We start from the raw sequence: 21732 nt of genomic DNA, 5'->3' as shown, positions 1-21732 counted from the left end.
AAACGTTATCTTGACATAAAACTAGACATCTTGCAAAAACCACATGACACATTTTGTTACTGATCAGAGTAGTGATAATATCTTTTTTTCTGGTCGTAGATTCATTTTCTAAAGCCTCAGTCTTACAAGGCCTCATTGTTCAACAAGCTATTTTCCACATTCACTGTGGGGAAAAAAACAAAACATGCAGAGTGAAATTCCTATGTTTAGAATGTTTCCAGACCAAGATTTAGTTACAGCGGGCAGTCTTGTCTTGTGTGATATGTGATAATTATCTGATCCTCAGAGAAGCTGGCTCATGATGCAGCTATTAGTGCTGGTGCCTGTTAAAGAGGGTCTGGATGATGATGATAAAAAAAATATTTATACTTTCAAGGCAAAAACAAGCCAATAATAATCACTCACATAATGAAAGACAAGGCTTGTGGTGTAAAGCTGCCGTGCAATCACCCATACTGCCCGCGAGGCCTCGCTTGATGAAACCGTTACATCAGTTGCACATCGAGCTATTAGAACGGCAGCATATTCACAAACACCTCTTTTTTTTGCACTGATAAAGGAACAAGACATGTGATAAAAATGCTACAGCAGAACTTCAGGGTTGCCTCAGTCCATACAGTGAAGGTTCACCTAAAAATAAAAAAATCCTTCTGCCATAAGGAGTAAGCTGAAGAAGCAGAAAGCATGCACATTGTCCTGCAACAGTTTTTTTTTTTAAATCATTTCATGCCTGCTAATTTGTTTTACATAACCCATTCTGAAAAGTACAATAGAACCTTTAATTATGGAAGTTAGAAGATATTTTATTCCATTCTGCATGCACTTTTTGCATTTTATTGCATATTTTATTATTTTATATAAGAATATCAATTTACTTGCAGATGATCTTGCAGGTTTTACTGACTACTTCTAATAAATATATTAAAGGTACATCTGTGTGTGTGTGTATATAGGTGAAGGTATATCTATAGAGTTATTTTTATTACCTACAATTCAAAGTCATTATTCCAAACTAAACTCAATATATCCATAGAAACCCCCCAATAATCCAGGAAAAAGCAGCTTTATGAAGACAAAACTTTAATCGTTTCTGTTGCTTTAACATGCTGCCAAACCTACAAGGACAACATAACATTTATCACTTCACAAGAGAGTAGACAGAAATCAAATGATAAAAACATCAATGTGTGTACTTTGATAATCAAACATTCAGTCTGGCAATACTGTAAACACACAATTCTTCACACACAACAGGAGAAGGTATAAATAAGACAAGTTTTTGGCATTTCTTTACACAAACAATGGGAACTTTTAAAGACATTAGTACTACTGTATAGCATACATTACAAGATACACAGACCAGAACATCCTAACAGTCAGAATTCAGCCAATGGTCAAATCTGCACATAAAGGCACACACGCTAATGCTCCAAGCACACAACAAATACATGCGACAAAATGGACAGTCTGATGCTTTTACTCTTTCAGTTTTACCAGAGAGTGACGAGTGCAACATTTAAAATAATCAAGAAAAGCTGAATCAACGAAAATATTCCATCTCACAACCGGTTTGGTGACCAGTTTTTCCGCAGTAAAAGTGGAATCAAGTAAAAAAAGCTGACAAACAAATTTTCTTTTTTTCCCCATCACTGCGTTTTTCGGCTTGTCAGTCTGTGTCTTCCATAAACAGTCACATGCCAATAAACTGAGCCCTCGCTGTCTGTTGGAAGAAAATATCTCCCCAACAGTTTGACTTGTTATTATTTAAATCAAGGCAACAATGTTTCACAACATACTGAGAAACTTATTCATGAACACAAGGCAATAATGAGCCAACACAGTGCAGTGGAAACAAACTTCATGAAAAACTCATTCAAGTTTACCAAATCTTCATCTAGTAGAAATTTAGAGAAAGAAATATGTCAATCTGAGAATATGTACAGAACGCTCTTTGGCACAATAGACAAAGCTACAAAATCTGCACTTAAATCAATGGTTCACTATTCACAATTTTTATAGTTACAAGTATTTTTATCTGCAATTCAGCTTAATATTAATATGTATTCTTTCGTATTATATATCAAGTGGGGACAAAACCCACACAAAAATAAATAAAAATTGGCATAAACTGCCTCCATACACTCAAGTGTATGCATATATTAGGATGCTAAACAGTCAGTGTTGCTCTCCTCTTTGCAGCCCTACACAGGTTAGTCTGCTGATGGAATATAAACAGGATGTTTGTTTTGTTTGATTATCTGTTTAAGTGTACATGTATCGATCTGTTGGTGTGTTTGTGTAAATGCACACATGTCCAGACGATTTAATGTAGATGTAAAACTATCACAATCATTAGTCTATCATCTTATATAATTATTCCTCTATGCCAACCCTCCAGAGAAGAGGGAGAATAACAGTTCAGGAGTAAGCCATCTTAATAATGTACATCTTTTACCTTTGGTTTAAAGACATCAAATAATGTACCATCAATCAATATATGGTAAATGTAAAAACTACATCCTTTGTTGTTGTTGTTTTTGTCTTGAAAATAATTAAGTAAATAATTTAAGCTACATAAATCAAAAAAGGTGCAATAAAACTGGCTATGATTTCAATTATCACTTGAAATTCACCCGGAACTTACATTTGCTTTTCAGTCCAACAGCCGTACACCAAAGCTGGGTTACACGTGCTGTGTGCGAACCCAGAGCTTCGTTAAAGACATTTTAACAAGATCAATAAATAATCTTGTTTTAAAGGTTCATGACGAGATGTCTTGATGCATATAATTTATAATAAGCACTGGAGATTCTTTTCAACTCACACATAACAAAACGTAACATTTATATGATGAATGCTGAGGCGGTTAGAGCACAGAAGATTAGAATCGCCTCAGTATCATTTTATTTAACTACAGCAGTCAGTTTCTTCTTTGTTGCATTCAACAGTGACTGTGCTGATAACCAAAACCACAATGTTTCTCATCCAACCTTTTAGAGGAGCTATCCTGTAACTTTTTTCTTCTTTTTTTGGTAACAAATTAAATACTCCATTCCAGAAAGAACACGTGTTGATTAGCACTTTCACCATGAAAGGATTCACTTCTTTAAAGAGAAGACAGACATTTTTCTCCCCCCACACGAAAGCACCTTGTCTATCACCATGCGCAGCAGCCAATGTTTCTATGGCCATTACAAAAACACCTTCAAGTCTATTAAGGCCTGTTTCTGCTTTATTGTTACGCTCTTGACTCTCATTCTCTGACTTTGCCAGCTGTGGCTTGCGCAGGGAGACGTCTGCTTTAACGTCCAATTCCAACAGAAACAGCAGTGACATAACAATGGCGCCTTCTCTCTCCTTCTAGCACATTTAAGAAAAATCTTAACAGCAGTCGCTTCAGGCATTTCAGTTCAAATCCAAATTTGGCACAAGAGCTTCCTCTAGACGTGACATGTTGTACCAACTGCCATTTCCCCATGGCCATATCCACACCCCAGCCCTGCACAACCCTTTTCAGCAGAACCAGCGAAAGCTTTTTTGGTGTGCTTAACCCCGAAGCCACCGCCACTTCGCTGTAAACACAAGGAGCAGAGGCGTTTGAGGCCCTTTCTGAAGGAAGAGTTGGAGAGGCTGTAAATGAGACAGTTGCAGAAGCTGTTGCTGATTGCCAGCCATGTGGTAAAAAATGATGCTGCGGGGTGTTGGTATATCCCTCCGCTCTCCAGCAGAAAGTACAGAATGTAGGGCAACCAGAGGATGTAAAACACGCTGGTGATGCGAAACAACACCATAGCATATCGCTTGTCCGGGTATGTTGATGTGGACTGCTGATACTGACGGTGGTGTTGCTGGGTCTTTTGGGGCCCGGACAAGTGCGACAAGTGCTCTTGTTCTATTGTGTTGGTGTCCTTGATTGCAGACGCCTCCGTCGTCCCTGAGCCTTGTAGTTGCTGGGGTCGATAACGTGCATGGCGCTCGCTGATCTCCCGGGTGTGCTGTTGGCAGATCTTGAAGATGTTGGCATACGTGAAGCAGATAGTAAGAGCAGCCGGGGCGTAGAGCAGTGCAACAATAAAGGTTGTGAAAGCTGGACTAGTCCTCCACTCAACTGCACACCATTCCACCACATCGCCGTGATATCCAGGTTTCCCCCATCCGAGAAAAGACGGGAGAAACACCAGGGCCGAGTAGAACCATATAAGAACAATACAGCAGCGGACTCGACAAGGGGTTACCAACGATGCATAAGTCAGAGGCCGTGTGATGGCGATGTAGCGGTCCACGCTGACGCATGCCAAAGACGCCATTGACACGGACTTCAAAACAGACACCATGTAGCCAAACACCTGGCAGGTGAGCTTGGGGTCAAGACCCTGCAGATGATGGAGAAGCGACAAGGAAGGAAAGAGGCAGCTAACCCCTACCAGCAGATCTGCGTATGCCATAGTCTGGATGAAAGCGCTGGTGGTGTGCTGGCTGAGCAAAGGGGCACAGTGAAATACAAAAATCACCATCAGGTTCCCACAGATGATAAGAACAGTAAGTAGAAGTATGATCGATACTTCAAGGAGGCATGTGCTGAAAATTTGGGAATAGCCTATTTCGAGCAGGCAGAAGGGGGCAGATGACGTTGACGAGTCAGCTGAGCTCTGGTTCAGTGGATCCAGGGAGGAATTCATGTTCTTTGACAGCAATACGTGTGACGGGCCCTTTAAGGGTGCGATAAATCCTTAAAACAGACTATTTTGTCAGGTAGCTGGTTGTTTAGTTTCAGTCTAAACAAAGATCCCCATGCTCCATTTCAAACAGAGGAAGAATGGAAAGGGCAGATAAAGGTGAGAGTCCCCTGGTATTGTCGTCAAACAGACAGGCGCAATTACCAGCTAGACGGGGAAAAAAAAGAGACAAGTGTACAAAAATATTTATAAATATTTATATTCTCGTCTTCTCTTCGGAGCTCCAGTAAAGCAGAATTCCCAGCTGAAGGCACAACAAGGGGAAAAAAATGACTGAAGGAATTCAGGTCCAAGTTATGCTTGAAATGCCTCCACTTCGTAGAAAGTCTGAGATGTCCTCAACATCTGCTGCCGCTGCAAAAGTCCCAGACAGGAGACCTCTCTTGTAGGTATGTAGTCTACAGAGTCCCTGGCACAGCTTCCAGAGAAAAGTTATTATTGTTTAATGAGCTGAATACACAAACTGCAGGGATGGAAGAGCATAATTTCTTCTTTTTTAACTCTGTCCTTGAGCTCGTTTCTCCGTTTCTGTTTAGTCTCCTGGGTTTTCTTGCTTTATCCTCTTTTCACCATCCTTCCATCTGAACTGGTTCTTGTCTCAGTTTCTGTCCGGTCCTTCAGAGTGAAACCACAGCATGAGTGGAGAAGATCAGGACAGGAAAAAAAAACCGCTGTCACACACACATACAGTAAAACACAGCTCAGCTGTTACTGAGGAGCAGCGTCTCTGTCTGAAGTGGAGATCAGGAAGGCAGGCATACCGATGCTGGGAGAACCCCTCAGTGTTCATTTGTTCTCCTTTGCTGTCTCATTCTCATGCTCTGTCTCGCTCCCTCTGCCTCACTCTACAGAAACAGTGACACTGAAACCCCTCCCTCTCCTCCTTGGCTCTAGCCAATGATCATCTGCAAAGACACGAGGCTGCCTCCGTCCCCACCTTCCCTCCTCTTCTCTGCTTTTTTTGGGCCAATGTTTCTAATAATCCCCTCAAGATTTAAACATACTGTTTCACACTTTAAACTTAAATCAAGAACTCAGGTCTTCCAGCAAGCTGAAACTATAATACAAGACAGAGCTATGCTTGAGCTGAATTAGCTCCTATGTGAGTGGGTCTGAGGGCAACCCGTATTTAATAAAATTACAAAGATGACAGACTGACAATGTCTTTTTTTCCCATGTTTCTTAGTTTCCAGTATTAATGGTTTTGTTTTCTTAGGGATCATATTCTACTCTGAACACAAAAAACTGATTTATTTACTAGTTATGTAGAAATGTATAATCTAATAAACTGAAGCAACACAGAAGCTTAACAGATGGACAGATGCAAAAACATCAAGGCACAGCATAAATTATTTAATTTGCTCTCACAGCCTGTTTAATTAGCAGCACAGCGACTTATAATTTGACTGGGGTTTTTTCTCCAGTTTTTTCTCCAGGTATAATGTACAAATGAATTAAAAGATTATGGTAAGATTGGTATGAAAATAATAACTACTTTAGTATCCATGCTAAAGTAAAAAATAAAAAAGGACAAAGAAAAAATGCTACTATAGACTAAGAGTTTGAACAAGAAAGGATGGTGACAAGCTTGCTGTTAGGTCTATCAAAACTTGGACTGTCCTTGAATGGCCACCCCCACTTCCAGATTTAAATGCCAAGAAAAATCTGTGTCAACACAGAGAAAGCACTGAAGACCAAACGAGATTATACTTTCTGGAGAGCAAGCAATCCTTCATCATATTCAATTAAGTCTTAATACTGACTATGGGCGTTTGTGTAATTCTGAAAATGCACTTTTTGGAAAAAATGTTATTAGGATTTATGGCTATTAGTATGCTCATAACTGCATCATCAGACTCATTCACTTTTAAACTTTTCATCAGTGTTCAGCAAAGCTTTGTGGATGTTTCACCAGACATATGTGCAATCTCAGGGGCTTGTATGATATAAAGAAAATGTGTGCTTCAGGCTAAAAATGCTCAAGCATCACACTCTTAAAACAACAACAAAAAGAGCACCTCAATCTATTAAATGCTTTGAGTATGTTCATTAGTTCTTATTTAATAAATAACCAAACGCTTAAATGCTTGGATGAAAACTTGTGCTGGTAAATGGAATACCATGTGGAAATGTCCTGGTCTAACAGAGCAAACTGGGTACTGGGACTTCAAATTATTAGATATAAAGGTCAATGTGGCAATGAAAACAACTGTATTAATAATATTATCGTGTCATAAAGCAAATATAATACCAAGCAAAAGACGAACGTTTCTGTCAATTAACTCTTTGTTAAATTTGGGGTTGATGTGGACACAACGATGCATCTGTGAGCTAATTGCAATCTAGATTCAAGCATTCTCTGCATTTAGCCATTACATCACAGAATCTATTAATGTGTCCCAGATGTTGCTTACATTTACAGAATACATTCACACAAAGCCTCCTTTGACACACCAACAACAATATTAAGTGTTTAATCTCCCTCTTAGAAATATCAGGAGTCGAGTTTTTATTGCATGAGCAAATCAGAACAACTATGAAGAGCCAACTGAATCTCTGCTGGATTAATTACTGATTCTTTACAGTTCACATGATGTGCAGATTAAATTAAGTTACTTAGTACTTAGTATCCCCCTACTGAACTTCACTGGGTAGTAATTACTATCAGATTTACTGCAGCACTGTCTCCATCCCATCTCTTAATGACTTTCTGAAGACTGCAGTGTTTGCCTCGTGCTGAGAAATTTGGTGAGCGTGATGGAGACCCAAACATACTCACACAGCCCTGCACACGCACACCAGTCTGCACCTTTCTCCCCCGCAATCCAGACACACTCCCATGCTTTCACGCACCTCCTCTGCCAACCACACGAGGAGCTAAAAATAGATGACAGTCGAGCTAAAGGGCTACAGGAAGGATAGGAACTGGAGGGAAAAGGAAAAGATAGAAGTTAAAAGAAGCAAGAAGAAACAGAGGAGAAAAGACAAAAATGACGCGATGTCCCCAGGTTGCCATTCTGAGTATAACTCAGCCATGTTAGCTGACTGATTTACGCATTATTGTTGAGCATCCATCCAAGGACAAGTGTCTGTTAACAGACACACCTGGCAATAACCTCATAGATTCAGATGTAAAGCACATTAGATTTCATCACATTTTTCACAAACTTGTTAAAATGATTATATTTACCTAAATAACAAAATAATACCATTTTTGGCAAGCTATTCACTAACAAGACAACAATACTGGCCATATCTGATTACTAATAATCAGTCATCCTACCATAATCCTTATAATTCATTTCTGCTTTTATATAAATTCAACATTTGTATCTGTGTGATGTAAGAGAAACATAAAAAAATAAAAAATAAAACAAATAAAAAAGCAGTCAGCTGATGGCCTTTTTTTAGGTTGTGGTTAATCAGGGACTTGCTTGAAAGGATTTGAGAAAAAAAAACAGACAGCTAATGAATTCAAATTTCTACATGCAAATTGATTACATTCATTTTTGTATGCTGAGTTTAAGTACATAAACAAATCCGAGCAAAAGGGAAGGGTGGAGAAAGCTCTTACTGTTTAACACAAACACAATCAAGACAGAAAAAAATAAGATTCCACAACAAATAAAAACAAAAGAAAGGTAAATCAGCATGTCCTTATTTGACTATAAAAGTTACTTTACATCTTTCATTTGACACTCTGAACTCCCTCTGGCACTCACTCTTAAAGTCAGATAAAACAAATCTGAAAGTATTTCAATTTCTGGAAGTCCGAGCACTAGTGAATACAAGTCCTGATAACCGCGTAAAGTCACACAAAAACAAAGAACGATACAATGAAATGACTAGAGAGTTCAAGTGGAAGAGAGAAAGAAACTATGAGACAAAAATAAGCATGCAGACAGGGAGAAGCAGGGGACACACATGCTGACGGAAGCACAGACAGGTCTTGGTAAAAGCAGACAGGTCATTACATGGGCCAGTCAGAGACATTCAGACAGGCAGGTAGTCCACAATAGGCCAACACAGCAGACCTGGTGACACATGGGCTGCATTTATGTCCTTACTTTGTGTCCACGCAGAACATACAAGAGTGTGTGAATCAAAGATTCTGTTCCTGTTGTCTAGATAGGGTATTGAGCATCACACAGCAGAGTAACATGATGCTTCATCAACATAAAACAGTTAATAGCAAACTAATAACAAAAATCATAAAGTTACCGTTCCAAAACAGGAGGATCAACCTAAAGGTGGGATGGTGCTGGGATCCTGGGGAGTTCTGACTTCACTGAGTGAGAGACACTTCGATAAACAGCAGCCTCTTTGTTATTCTATTTATTCTATTTTGTTTATTTAGTTATTTGTTGTGATTCATTTCATGTTCGTTTCATTTATATGTATAAGTTTGGTTCTTTTCTTCCCACTTCTCTATTGTTGTGCTAATGCCTGTTTTTGTGATGTGATCTGTATTTATGTTGGACTGTGGTGGTTTGGAAAGTTCCACAAAATGTTCATCATTTTACAAAAGAAAAAAACTGTTGATTTAGCTGTAGTACATCAAGCAGTACTGTACATTACAGTTATCAATGAATCAGAAAGCATATTTCAAAGCAAGAGTTTACTCCTCTGTTGGAACTTCTAATACTTTTACTGTGCTTTAAAAGTTCCACCGACCTCCCCCACAAATCCACAAAATTGTCATAATGATGAAAACAGGCTTTAAAAAAAAGGTTGGGGCCCAGGTTTTAAGAAAATAACATCATGAGCACCTCATTAATCTATAAAGTTAAAACAGTGTTTCATGGCAAAAAATAAAAGAGCAAAAGTGAAGAAGACATGATTGGATTCATACTGTGTTGCTGAACGCTGCCTTGACAAACAGGGGTAGGCCGTACAACCCGCAGACCAAAAAGGCCAGAATTAACATGAAATTAGGTATATCAAATCTGAGTTTGATGAATAAATAGATCAATTTGGTATAATCAGTTTTTGCCATTTACCATTTGACCTTTTGTTCCAGGTTTTGAAGCTCACGCTTGCACACTCATGCGGTACTGACCGTTGGAAGTTTTGTCAATCACAATGTTTCGGAAACTGTCACAACCTACCAGGGGGCTTATACTGGGTTATTGCATGTATGAAGAGAAGTTAAAACATTATATTTAATCAAAGTAATTACTTATGGGTATGGACAAGAGGATTATTGAAGCCTTGTGCTCTCTGGGTTATGAAGGAAACAACATAGTCTCAACAATGAGTCTTAATTTTTAATTACAAACAAAACTTTCCTTCTGAGGACCTCCTTATACTTTTTAAAAGTATAAAAATGCCCTGATGTAGCGAAGACTTCATTCACATGACTGATGACGACAAAAAAATGTCTATTTCCACTGAAAGAAAGCCCATGGCCAATACAGACAAGCACAAAAGAAAGGACATAGACGACTGCCCTTAGGTTTTCTTTCCAGTTACTGACTGTAAACATGGTTTATTTCCCTCCACGCCGAAACATGGCCTGACACTTCACAATCTACTTTATTTCATCACAACAAGGTCATGTGAAAATGACTTATGCACATTTTTCCAACATCTGATGTTTCATTCAGTAAATGAAAGAGTCAATGTTGCATTTTAAGTGTCCATGAGGAAAAACAAGGTACGCGTATTTAACTATTTACTTTTCATCTGCAGTTAATCCCTTTGGGCACTAAAAAGGTCTACCTTAGTTCAATTCACTTATAAAAAATTATATTTTTTTAAAATATGGTAAAATTAGTGAAGTAACTGAAAATCATTTCCTTGTATTCATGTCTTTAAATAAATGTTCAAATGTATTAAAACTAACACATTTAGGTGTTCATTTTAAGAAAATATCACATCTTTCTTAGAATTTAGTTTGGAGTTTCAGAGCTCAAATATATCAAATCATGTTGACTTCATTTAGTCTTGATTTTTCTTCTTCAATTCACCAGCAGTGTCCACGAAAGTACTTCTCCACCCACCTGCTGTGCAGATCATAACCCCAGACAACCTTGTCTTTGTCAGGTTTCATTCCCTCATGCTATGCTGAAATAACAACCATCACCTGACAGACACACATTGCATTTTCCAAAATTCAGAATTAGACTACTCTTGGACAACTTCAACGATATTAGAAGAGTCAGACTAAACTTATGAATCATATGTGAAATGTTGCAGTCTGAAATGGACTGGGGACCAGTCTATGGTTTAGCCTGCCTTATGATTGCTGTGATAGGCTCCAGCTTCCCGCAGCCCTTCATTGGACTAAGCGGTATAGAAAATGGATGGATGGTATGTTGACGTCTACATGACTTTGCGTGGTGTTCACACTACAGCTCAGTACAATATCATGCTGCATGTCAATGGATCACACACATAGATCATCCTCCTGATTTAATTCACCTTCCATTGCACCAGTGATATGCAAAAACCATCAGTTTCAAGAGACTTTGTAACTATCCACAACTGGTTTTATTTAGTAGACGTAAAGGCTCTAATGCTGAATTTTGGCCGTGGCTACAGCAGCAAGAAGAGTTCAGTGGTTGCAGGTGTTGTTACTTGACCAGTAATCAAAGTTGGACTGATACTCAGGTTATTCAGCAGCAATCATCCTCCATGGGGAACGAATAGGTAAATATCTAAGACTCATAGGTCTTGTGTCGCTCAGTTCCCTTCACTCTGATCTGTGTATGAACACCACATTCAGATGGGACGGAGAACAAACAAGGGTAGTAGATGGGACACGATGTACACTGGGTGCAACAAAGCGTGAAGAGAGACGCAAACACAAGCTTGATTACTGAAAGCACAAAAACCAAATTAGGAGCTGGCAGATGGTTATGGCATGGCAGAATTGAAAACATGAACTGAACAAGGAAAAAAGCTGTTTAGTGCATGAGATCATACACATTAATTGGTAAGAATAACACCAGAAATGTGAAGGTGGGTCACTGTTTCACTTGCTGATACAACTTCATTTAAATTTTCGCATTTTTAGAATAAGGCACGTCTGTCTGCTTTGGTTTGGTTTTTTGTGCTCCAGTCAGTAACCCAACTAAAAGTGGGCTGGATCAGCTGATTCCCACTGCAGCTGCACCCTGTATGAAACTACAGAGACAGGACAAAAAACCTCTGTGTATGTAGAATAGCCATTATATTGCAGAAGTTTATGACCGGCAAACGTAATACGTCTTTTCAGCTTGTGCTATAGAGCTCATTACGGGTCAGCAGAGATAAGGAGCCATGGATAAATCCATGCCTACAAACATGCAAATCCATTTGTACAGATTGGCAAAGGACTTTCTGTCTGTGAGACCAAAGAACTAAGTCGGTGTGCATAGTGGGACAAGCACCACTAACATGTATTCTATAGAGAACACTCTGACCAATCGCCACCCTGCAACATTTTCAGGTTATATTGCCTGGCTGACCTTTGACCATGTAAATAAAAAAAGGGGGGGGGGGAAAGAAACTTGGTACCCGGTTTAAACAGAAAATTAGCAGTTTCTACTTTGATATTCTCATAAATTTCACATTTACATAAACATTGACACAATTTTCATAACTCTGCATCCATACTGTATTGCAGTGGGCTTTCAATAAAGCAATTACAATTCAGCTAAAAGGAAGAATTAACATATTTAACTGAATAGAACAAATAAACCATGAAGCATTACAGTCTTATAGACAAATGACTGAAAGCCTTTTAGACTTTCATGGCCTGATGTCTCATTCCATGATTTGTTCTAAAAGAGGACTACTTGGACAAACTCAGTGACAACAAAAGGTTTGGAGGACCACAAAAGAATTAGAAATGTCACAAATGTTGTCATTGTGAAGAAGGCCACTTTAACATCATCAAATCAGTCTGAGAGCTGCTTGCTTGCGTACAAGGCAACGTTCAGCTACATCTTTTTATCGTGGGACTCTAAACTAGTGAAAAGGTTCACAACTACCAGCATTTTTATCATTTGTGCAGTTAGCAATAGATTGGTAAACTGTTGTTTACCGAAATGCCACAGAAGTACAATGTTACCAGCAGGTTGACTAAATAATAATTATCAAGATTTAATGGCCAAAGTTGGTCTGACGGGTTTGGACATGTTTTTGACAGTGTAGCTCTGACAGATGTACAGCAGAATGAAATGTAATCTGTATGGAGCTTTATTTTCTGCTCAAATTCAATCACATATTGCAAAACAGACAGGATGGTGCTTCAACATACAAATATATCATTATCTCAAACACAATGAAAAAGCATGTCAAGTTCTGGCTTTGGGGGGTTTCTCATTCAGTGCTAGTTTTCAGCAGAGAATAAATAGGACTATAATCCATCCAAGGGAAGAACGCTTTCCAGAAGGCAGAGGTACCATTAAGATCACCATATTTGGGGATTTTCTGAATATTTAATAATGTCAACTCAATTCAGTGTGGAAAAGGCGCACTGGAGAGGTCAAACGAACTGCAAAAAGAGGTATGATTTGGCTGGCAGGAATAAACTTTAAAGATTCTTTATCTAAATAGCATTTCCTGTAGAACTCAGATTTTCAATGATTTAGGTCCAACTCTCATGTTGATATGCATTTTTTAGGCTTTAATCTGACTACAAATCTTTTTTTCTGGTATAATGCAAATGTTATGTATTGTTTATACTGCTGTATCAGTGCAAAATAAGGCCAGAAAGCAACTGAGATCAGAGGATTTTTAACCATGCATAGTGAGATGTTCAGCAGCTAAATAAAAACACAAGGTGTTCTATGACTTCACAGCATGAGACAAACTGGAAAGGTTCTGTGAACTTTACAAAACAAGATGTTAAAATGAGAATACATTGTTTGCCTGGATGTCGCTTCTTCTACTGGCAGAAAAATACACTCGGCTTCTATAATGTCTCTGGAAAGAAATGAAGCCATGTAATGAAATATGTAAAAACACTGATGTGGTTGAAAAGAGGTGCAAGCATGTTCAAGTATGTGTATGACATTTTTAAGGTAAAAAAATAATGGATCAAATAAAACACACAACTTGGCTCATATGCATCGGTGTATTAAATAAGAGTGATGTTCTTATCTGTCAGAAGAATAAATAAAACATAGATCCTCAGTCAGTCAGATAAAGTTGCACATGTTCCCGAAACTGTTCTCTGTGGGCTTGTTGGCCCATGGACAAACCCAGAATGCATCAGTGCCTCTTATATAAATTCCCATCCAACTTTGTGTCCACAAGTGATCAACATTGCTGCATTGTAATTTCATGTAGTCGCTCCCAAAGGAAAGATTCTATTCATACCTTTACATTAGCGAAAATAAAAAAATAAATTAAAAAAGAAGAATTAAAACGAGAAAGAATGAGCTTTTGTGGGTTTTGTGTCGCCAGTTTTCATGTAAATTCCTCCTCAGTAACCATAAATACTGAGCAGACAAGTAGATATTATCAAGGTAATTAATACAGACATGGAGTGGTGGGAAAAGGTCTAAATACAAATAGAAGAACAAAAAATGAAAACGGGGAGAATGAGAGTAAAAGAAGTAAAGGAGAGGAAAGGAAAAGGCAAGGCCAACATCTTGTCACCACCATCATCATTTTAAAGTCTATATGGATTTTAATCATTTGTTGTGAATGTTCCTCAACCTCAGTGACACTTTTAACTTTGCTCAGTCAGTGTTTGGCAAAGTGCACCAGAAGGGACATATATTTGATGTTAAGATATAGATGTCAGCCACACCCCATTTCCCTGTGCTCTTCAATACTACACTGCCACATACAGTAAAACCCTCCAGTCCAGTGTGCCGGACTCGAACGCTTAACCCTTCAATGCAGACCACCTTCCTGAAGTTTTGTTTTATTGTGGTCTGTCCTGAACAACACTTTGGTCAACTGAGGTTGTTTAAAACGTGACAATAGAAATAAATTTGGCTTTACCAATTTACCTACTTGTTGCCTACTTGCTTGTTGCTGTAGATGTTGCTTTTACATGAAAACAGCAGAGAAACGCTGAGATTGAACAAGGATCCATCACGTCTTAAACGTCCACAAACACTCACAGACAGAACTGCAAATACAGTGTGATTAAAAATGATCTGAGATGAAAACGCTCACATGGCCAAGACACCAATACACAACTGTAGTTATTGATGACCAAAAGACTAATCTGTCTACAAAGAAAGAGCTTTCCCCCCCCCCAATATCTTACCTAACATGTATACATTTCCTTACTTTAAAGCAGGGGTGGGCAACTCTGGTCTTCCAGGGCCGAAGTCGTGCAAGTGCTGGGACTTCCCCTGCTGCAACACCTGACTCAAATCAAGAGGTAATTAGCAGACTTGTGCAGAGCTTTATGTCAAGTTGCTAATTAAGTAATGTGTGTCAGGTGTGTTGGAGCAGGGAAACACTTGCAGGACATGACAGCTCTTGAGGACCGGAGTTTCCAAAACATGCTTTAAAGAATTATATTATAAATGAGTAGTTAGAGAGCAAATCCTTTACTTCTTTGCTAAAAATGTGTGGTTGAAATTTTGTCTTTCACTTGCACAACATCAGAAGGAAGCCACTTGTATGATTTGCAAGTACTGGTGACTATCACAAGTTCAAAAGCATGAGAGAGGCAATCTTACGAAAGCTTGCCGCTAGTGGTCCCTGAGGTTTATTCTTTGACAAGTAAACATGAAACAGGGTTGTTTCCATAGAAAATAACAGCAACAATTATGCTCCTGCAAGTGCAAACAAATGAAATCTGTATTAACAAGAGACCAAAATACATGCAAGTGGCAAAATGACAAAAGCGCTTCAGGAAAGCTCCGACTTCAGTAGCAAATTAAGTTGGAAAAGACTCAGAAGCCGGTAAAATGATCAAACAATGTAGCTAGTGTTCAAGTTGAGGTTCTGAAAGGCAGCTTTTCTCATCACTTACACCAACAAAATTAAAGGTGTGTCCTGTGTTTGCTCTTACCTTTGTGATCAGAGTGCGGTATTCTTCAACCTGGTGGTCATTGTTGTGGCAGCCTGCCAGGAGCTGCCACACCTCCCCACGCAGTGCCTCAGGGATGCCGCTTCGCACCAAAGCTGGCAGCTGTCTGGGTCGCACTGATAAGTTCATGTGCCTGGGACAGATGGAAGACGAAAGTCACCCATGGTGGTTTCACATATACACTCACTGCTGGTATGCCAGTCTCCCCTAACACACATTATTTAGCAAATGTTACATTTCAGTGCACACTGCCTGCAGTTTCAACCCGTCACGATTTTATCAGTGGCAGCAGAGAGTGGACTATTGAGGCTAAGATCATAAGAATGATGAGGAGTTATGTAACCTAAAAAAACATATACAAATGATTTACATGTAAAAGTTCTAGTCCAGCATCCCATAAGAGATGCAGTTAATCAACAATTCAAAGGATTAGCCATTTAAAACGTGAAATATGGCCTTTTTTTTTTTTTAATTCAGCAAATGCACAACACTCATCTTATCCTAAAATCCCTAAAGACGATAAGCTTATAAGAAACTCTACACACAGCACACAGGTTTAATGTTTTCCTTCCTTCCTTTTTTTTTCCACATTTAAACATCATTTCTGTTGTTAACATTAAAAAAACATTAACTCTAGGTGTGACATGAAATGCTGAACAAGTTTACATATTAGCCAACACACAATCAACTATGAAATACAGGATGAGAGACACAGAGAGAAGGAGCAGGCAAACTCGTGAGGCACAGCTGTACCTACTTACTCCCAAACCGCCTGACTGGAGCCAACAGATAATCCCCGAATCCCCAATGATTCTCTCACTTTTCCCCATTTCTTAATTCATCCCTCTCCATTTACTGGGTTTGTTTTGTTTATTTGATCAGTGTCAGGTTATGCAATATGTCTGCATATTGTGCAGAGACTAAGAAGGGAAATTGTATTCATGGGTGTCCATGCATGTGTGGATGCAAGTAAACTCAGGCTTGGTCCTCAGGGTATAAAAACTGTGAAGAGCTTTCTGTGACTTGCCTCTCTTGAGCTCCCAGGGAGCTACAACCCACAAAGCCACAACACACACACTTGCACACACAACATCACTAATCACACAGAGCCTAGTGTTGTCTTGTGATTCCGTTTCATTTTTATAAAAGCATTAGTTTTAATCAGAGAAGAGACAAACACCTACAGAATATTAAGCAGATAAAGATGTAACGTTAGGTTTGCTCAGAAAATCAACACATTTGTAAGCCCATTAACTTTTTTGCATTAAGATGTTGGAGCGCCCACATCTTCCACAGTACCTTTAGTATCGTAATAATACGGTTTAAGTGTTGACCTTTTCTCCTCAGCTAACAAGAGAGTAAATCATACCATTTGGACAACAAGTCTCCCCACGTCTCCAGGATCTTCTCAGCACATTCCTTTGAAACATCCCCAGATCCACTGAGTAAAGGTTCATCGTTGTCTGGACAAACATGAGTGCAAACACAAAGAAAAAGTATGTGAAAACCATTTATATCAAAATTAAGATATACATTCATTTATATAGATAAAGAAATAATTAAATAAATAAGAGAGCAAACAAAAACACAAATAGATCATTTATAAAGACCATATTAGTATCTAAATATTCCCAACTACAAAGGAGCCATCAGTGAACGCAGTGTCCGCAGTCTGAAACCAGACCAAAGAAAACTGATAAAAATACAAACACACAGAGAGAAACTAAATAATGCTCCCTACCTTTCTTACTCTTTGTCACCGTTAACATTATTGCAAAATACAAAGAGCGGTGATGGATAAGTACTCTGGGATGGACAAACAGTCCTATAAGAGAGTGATCTCAAATTTGATTTGAACTCCTGTGGACTGCATGTCTCTATCTGGTGCTGCTCCACAGGACAGGGCATGCAATGTTTCTATCATTTACATAGACTATATATAAGAGATGAAAAGAGCCTCCATGGCGTCATCCCGTAGGTTTCTGAAGAGCTAAATTGAAGCTCGGTGGGCGGTTCCTACCATTGCCTTCTTGGCAGCATCACAGGTGTCGTCTCTCCCGGAAAATACAAAAATAGGCAAAGAGATGGGGGCTGTGAGCGTGTTGTGGATGATTGGCATCTAGCGATCTCTGACCTGCCTGTAGCTAAGAGCTAACCGAGCTAACCTGGAGCTAACATCAGCTAACCAGCTAATGGAGGTAAGCGGGCTAAAGCTAACTCACGCTGTTAACCAGCTAAAAACCGCGGTTGTTCTACATTCCTCCTTCTTGAAGTGAGAGATTGGATACCTGTCAATTAAAAGGACACACCCCTAAATATGCAGGGGGTTTTTTTAGATTAAATTACTTTTAAATTGAGAAGCTAGAAAAAATTCACTCCCCCCCACACCTGTCATAAAGGTAAACCTGACCCAGTAAGGCTAAAATGTACCAGGCTGTAAACATGTTTATTTCTGTTGTAAAGTTGGCCCTTTTACCAAGGGACTCTTTGGGGATTTGCTCTGTTTTGGAGCCCCTAGTGGATGAGGTGGGAACTGCAATTTTTGTCACTTCTGCATAGGCTTCACTTTTAACTCCACAGGTTGCCGCTTGGTCATTTACTGCAGCTGAAGGGTATCGCTTTCATTTTAGGGTGCTGAATTTGGTCCTGCATTTAACTGTAAAACAACTCTGACGTGATTTAACAATAAACCTATTACTGTCTAGTTGTAGTAGTGGGACTTTTTCTGTGTCTCTGTGCAGTTCAGATTCATAACGTGCATCTACACTGTATGGCTCATTGTATGGCTCATATGAATAATTACCTTTACATTATTAGGAGTTTGATTCATGGCAAATGTACCTTTTTTATGCACTTTGTGCCTTTTCTAAACTATCACATTTGTGGTGACTTGGCTGTGAAACGAAAAAAAAAAGAGAGAGAGAAAGACGAAGAAGCAGCATCCAATCACCTTCCTCCTCATCATCCTCAGGTGGCGAAGGGGCCATGGTGCCATGCCCGGTGGGAAGGATGCTGGGAGTAGCTGTGGTTTTCCTTTTTTCTCTCTCAGTCTCACTTTCCAAACTCACCACTTCATAAAGTGTGTCTGAGGCAGGACTCTTCCGTTCCTTCCGCTCCATCTGACAAGAGAAGACATCCGATAAACCACAGGGTGAAGGGATGTGGTGGAGAGGAGGGCTTGTTTGATCATTGCACTTAAGGAATTTGTCAAAGAGCGAGATTAGTTGGTTAGTGGGCATATTAAGCATAAAGCCAGAGTCACTTGTGTAATGTTTGATCAACAACACCAAAATAATTGATGCTGAGCATGTTACATGTTCAAAGTCTCAGATTTCATATCCGCTTTAAAGAAAATAAACAAACAATACAATATCATAAGTTTTAGGTCATATGATAAAACTGCTGAGCAGTACGTGTATAATTAAACAGAAAATATGTTTGTTTGCTTGTTTTATAAATCTGCTCCACATAGTTAATACAGCAAAATAGAAATTGATCAATTTGCATCGTTTAGAATATTAAAATTATTTCATGTTAGTAGGACTTAAAATTTAATAATTTACATTTATCACATTTGATTAAAAAATTCCAATGTACAGCTGAAAAAAAAACCCATAAAAATCACTGTCTCAAAACAGATACAGTTTGTGAGTTTGTGAATTTTTCCATTCAGAGCAGCGTGTTCAGGCACTAAAGTTTGCTTTTGTATTTGTTTAAATTTTTTTTTTTTTTTTAAATATCATTTTAGCACTCCATTACAAGTTCTTTTAGACTAAATGACACATCACAACAACTTTTTCTAAAGGAGCTAAAAGTTGACAAAAGTTACAAAGGTCAGAAGAATATATATGTATACATATACATACATATACATATGTATACATATACATACATATACATATATATATATATGTATACATATGTATATGTATATATATATATATATGTATACATATGTATATATATATATATGTATACATATGTATATATATATATATATATATATATATGTATACATATGTATATATATATATATATATATATATATGTATATATATATATGTATACATATGTATATATATATATATATATATATATATATATATATATGTATACATATGTATATATATATATATATATATGTATACATATGTATACATATGTATATATATATGTATACATATGTATACATATGTATATATATATATATATATATATATGTATACATATGTATATATATATATATATATATATATATATATATATATATATATATATATATATATATATATATATATATATATATATATATATATATATATATATATATATATGTATACATATGTATATATATATATATATATTTTTTTTTTTTTTTTTAAATTTAAATTAGGACAATGCATATTCATCAACACATCGGCAAAAGCTTCAATGTAAATATGCCGGAGTTAGCACAAAGCTAATTTACATCCGTAGTCCTAAGGCAGGAAAGGACAGATAACACGTAGTCCCAACACAAGAAAACAAAAAAACAATACAGACATTACATCATAACAATAGACAAATCTCACAGAGTTTAAGAGGCCCCAAGAAAAAAAAAAAAGAAAAAAAAAAAAAAAAAAAAAAAACCTAGTGTGAGCATGCTTGGTTGGTTTTCAGCCAGTGTTTCAGAGCTGTTTTAAAGGCTGAATACGTGCCACAGTTCCTGACATGGGCTGGCAGTGTGTTCCAGGTTTGTGAGCCTCTGATTGACCCCACCATTTGACCAAATTTTGTCCTACGCCACTGTACGTTACAGTCATCATGTGTGTACCTTTAAAACAGCTATAGATGCATGCACATTGCTTTTAGAGCTGTATCTGATTCAGTCTCCAGTGGGTGGGCCAGATGTAAGTCATTTAAATGGTGTAAAGACTTTCTTGGCTTGAGGCACGCTGGAATAGAAATGCTCTTTTGTTTGATTCTGATGCTGTTGTGAAGGTCATCCTTTGACTCTTTATTATCAGGGACATAACTTTACTCAACTGAATTTAAATGGTATAATCATGGCATTAACTGGATTATGACTCATCGAATGATCGCAGGCGCCAAGTATTGATTTACTTGAAGTTTTTGAGTCAGAGCTCTATTTGTATTAACCATACACATACTTAATTATTTCCAGCGCTATGTAACCTATAGTTACACTCTTTTAGAAGTGATACACCATCATCTTGATAAGTATGTCTTGCATGTCATACAAAAAAAAAAAAAAGGAAAATACAAAATTCACGGTACATGTGTGGGGATCATTCTTTGATATATATAGTAATAACAAAAGTCTACAGTTTTAACAAACAGGCTGCTCCACATTATTACAGCTAATGTCTGGTTACAAACACAAACCTGTCTTAGTTTAAGGTAGAAGGTTTCCGTGTAGCTGCGTTTGCTGAAGGGCCAGAACAGCCTGTCATTTGGAGAACACACTCTGACCCTTGTCTCGAGGAGGAAACGAACCGGCTCCTCCACCTCTGTGATCACAAGGTCCACCGCTGTTGTCATGTACATGAATTTATCTAGAGAGAAAAAAAAAAACAAACAAGAAAACCAATCACATCCAGTAATTCATTAGTAAGATAATGAAGATACATCACAGCCATTACTGAAGTAAAGCTTCTGTTCTGACTTACAAAACGTCATATTCACAGTTGAACTTCTACACTTATCAGACTTTAAGACATCTGTTGTATACTGATCCATGAGTGGATCAACAACCAACTAACTCACAACTATAAACCACAAATAAAATTAAAGTTTTGGATAATTCTGTCTTATCTAAACCTTGGAGAAATTTCTGGCTCTTACCTTTGGGCGTTTCCTCGTTCACAGCCTGGAACTGAGGCGTGTTGGGGTTCCAACTTCCTGTAATGATGTAAGACTTCCCGTCTGAGCTCTTTCCCATTGACTCCTGATTGGGCACAAGGTGGAGGAAGTTGGCAAGCGCACACAAATAACACCACACAGACATTA

The 21732-nt window shown here is 38.0% G+C and overlaps 2 protein-coding genes across 3 annotated transcripts in view; both read right to left on the bottom strand.

Moving 5' to 3' along the window:
- rabgap1 (RAB GTPase activating protein 1) overlaps nt 1-21732 on the bottom strand; it is a 76153-nt gene that overhangs the window by 28833 nt on the left and 25588 nt on the right. For both annotated transcript variants that reach the window (XM_079256567.1, XM_079256568.1), the window contains 5 exons: nt 21568-21670; nt 21109-21278; nt 18674-18842; nt 17093-17186; nt 15706-15856 (listed from right to left, as the gene is read on the bottom strand). In XM_079256567.1, coding sequence (XP_079112693.1) covers nt 15706-15856; nt 17093-17186; nt 18674-18842; nt 21109-21278; nt 21568-21670 — 687 coding nt within the window. The remainder of the gene's footprint in view (nt 1-15705; nt 15857-17092; nt 17187-18673; nt 18843-21108; nt 21279-21567; nt 21671-21732) is intronic.
- On the bottom strand, nt 3441-4679 carry LOC306768701 (putative G-protein coupled receptor 21; the record flags this gene model as incomplete). The annotated part of the gene is made up of 1 exon (XM_079257118.1): nt 3441-4679. The coding sequence occupies one exon, from the start codon at nt 4677-4679 to the stop codon at nt 3441-3443; it is 1239 nt and encodes a 412-aa protein (XP_079113244.1).

The sequence above is a fragment of the Telmatherina bonti genome (assembly GCF_933228915.1).
Source record: "Telmatherina bonti genome assembly, chromosome: 17".
Classification (NCBI taxonomy): Eukaryota; Metazoa; Chordata; class Actinopteri; order Atheriniformes; family Telmatherinidae; genus Telmatherina; species Telmatherina bonti.
This window is presented reverse-complemented; position numbering and strand designations above follow the sequence as displayed.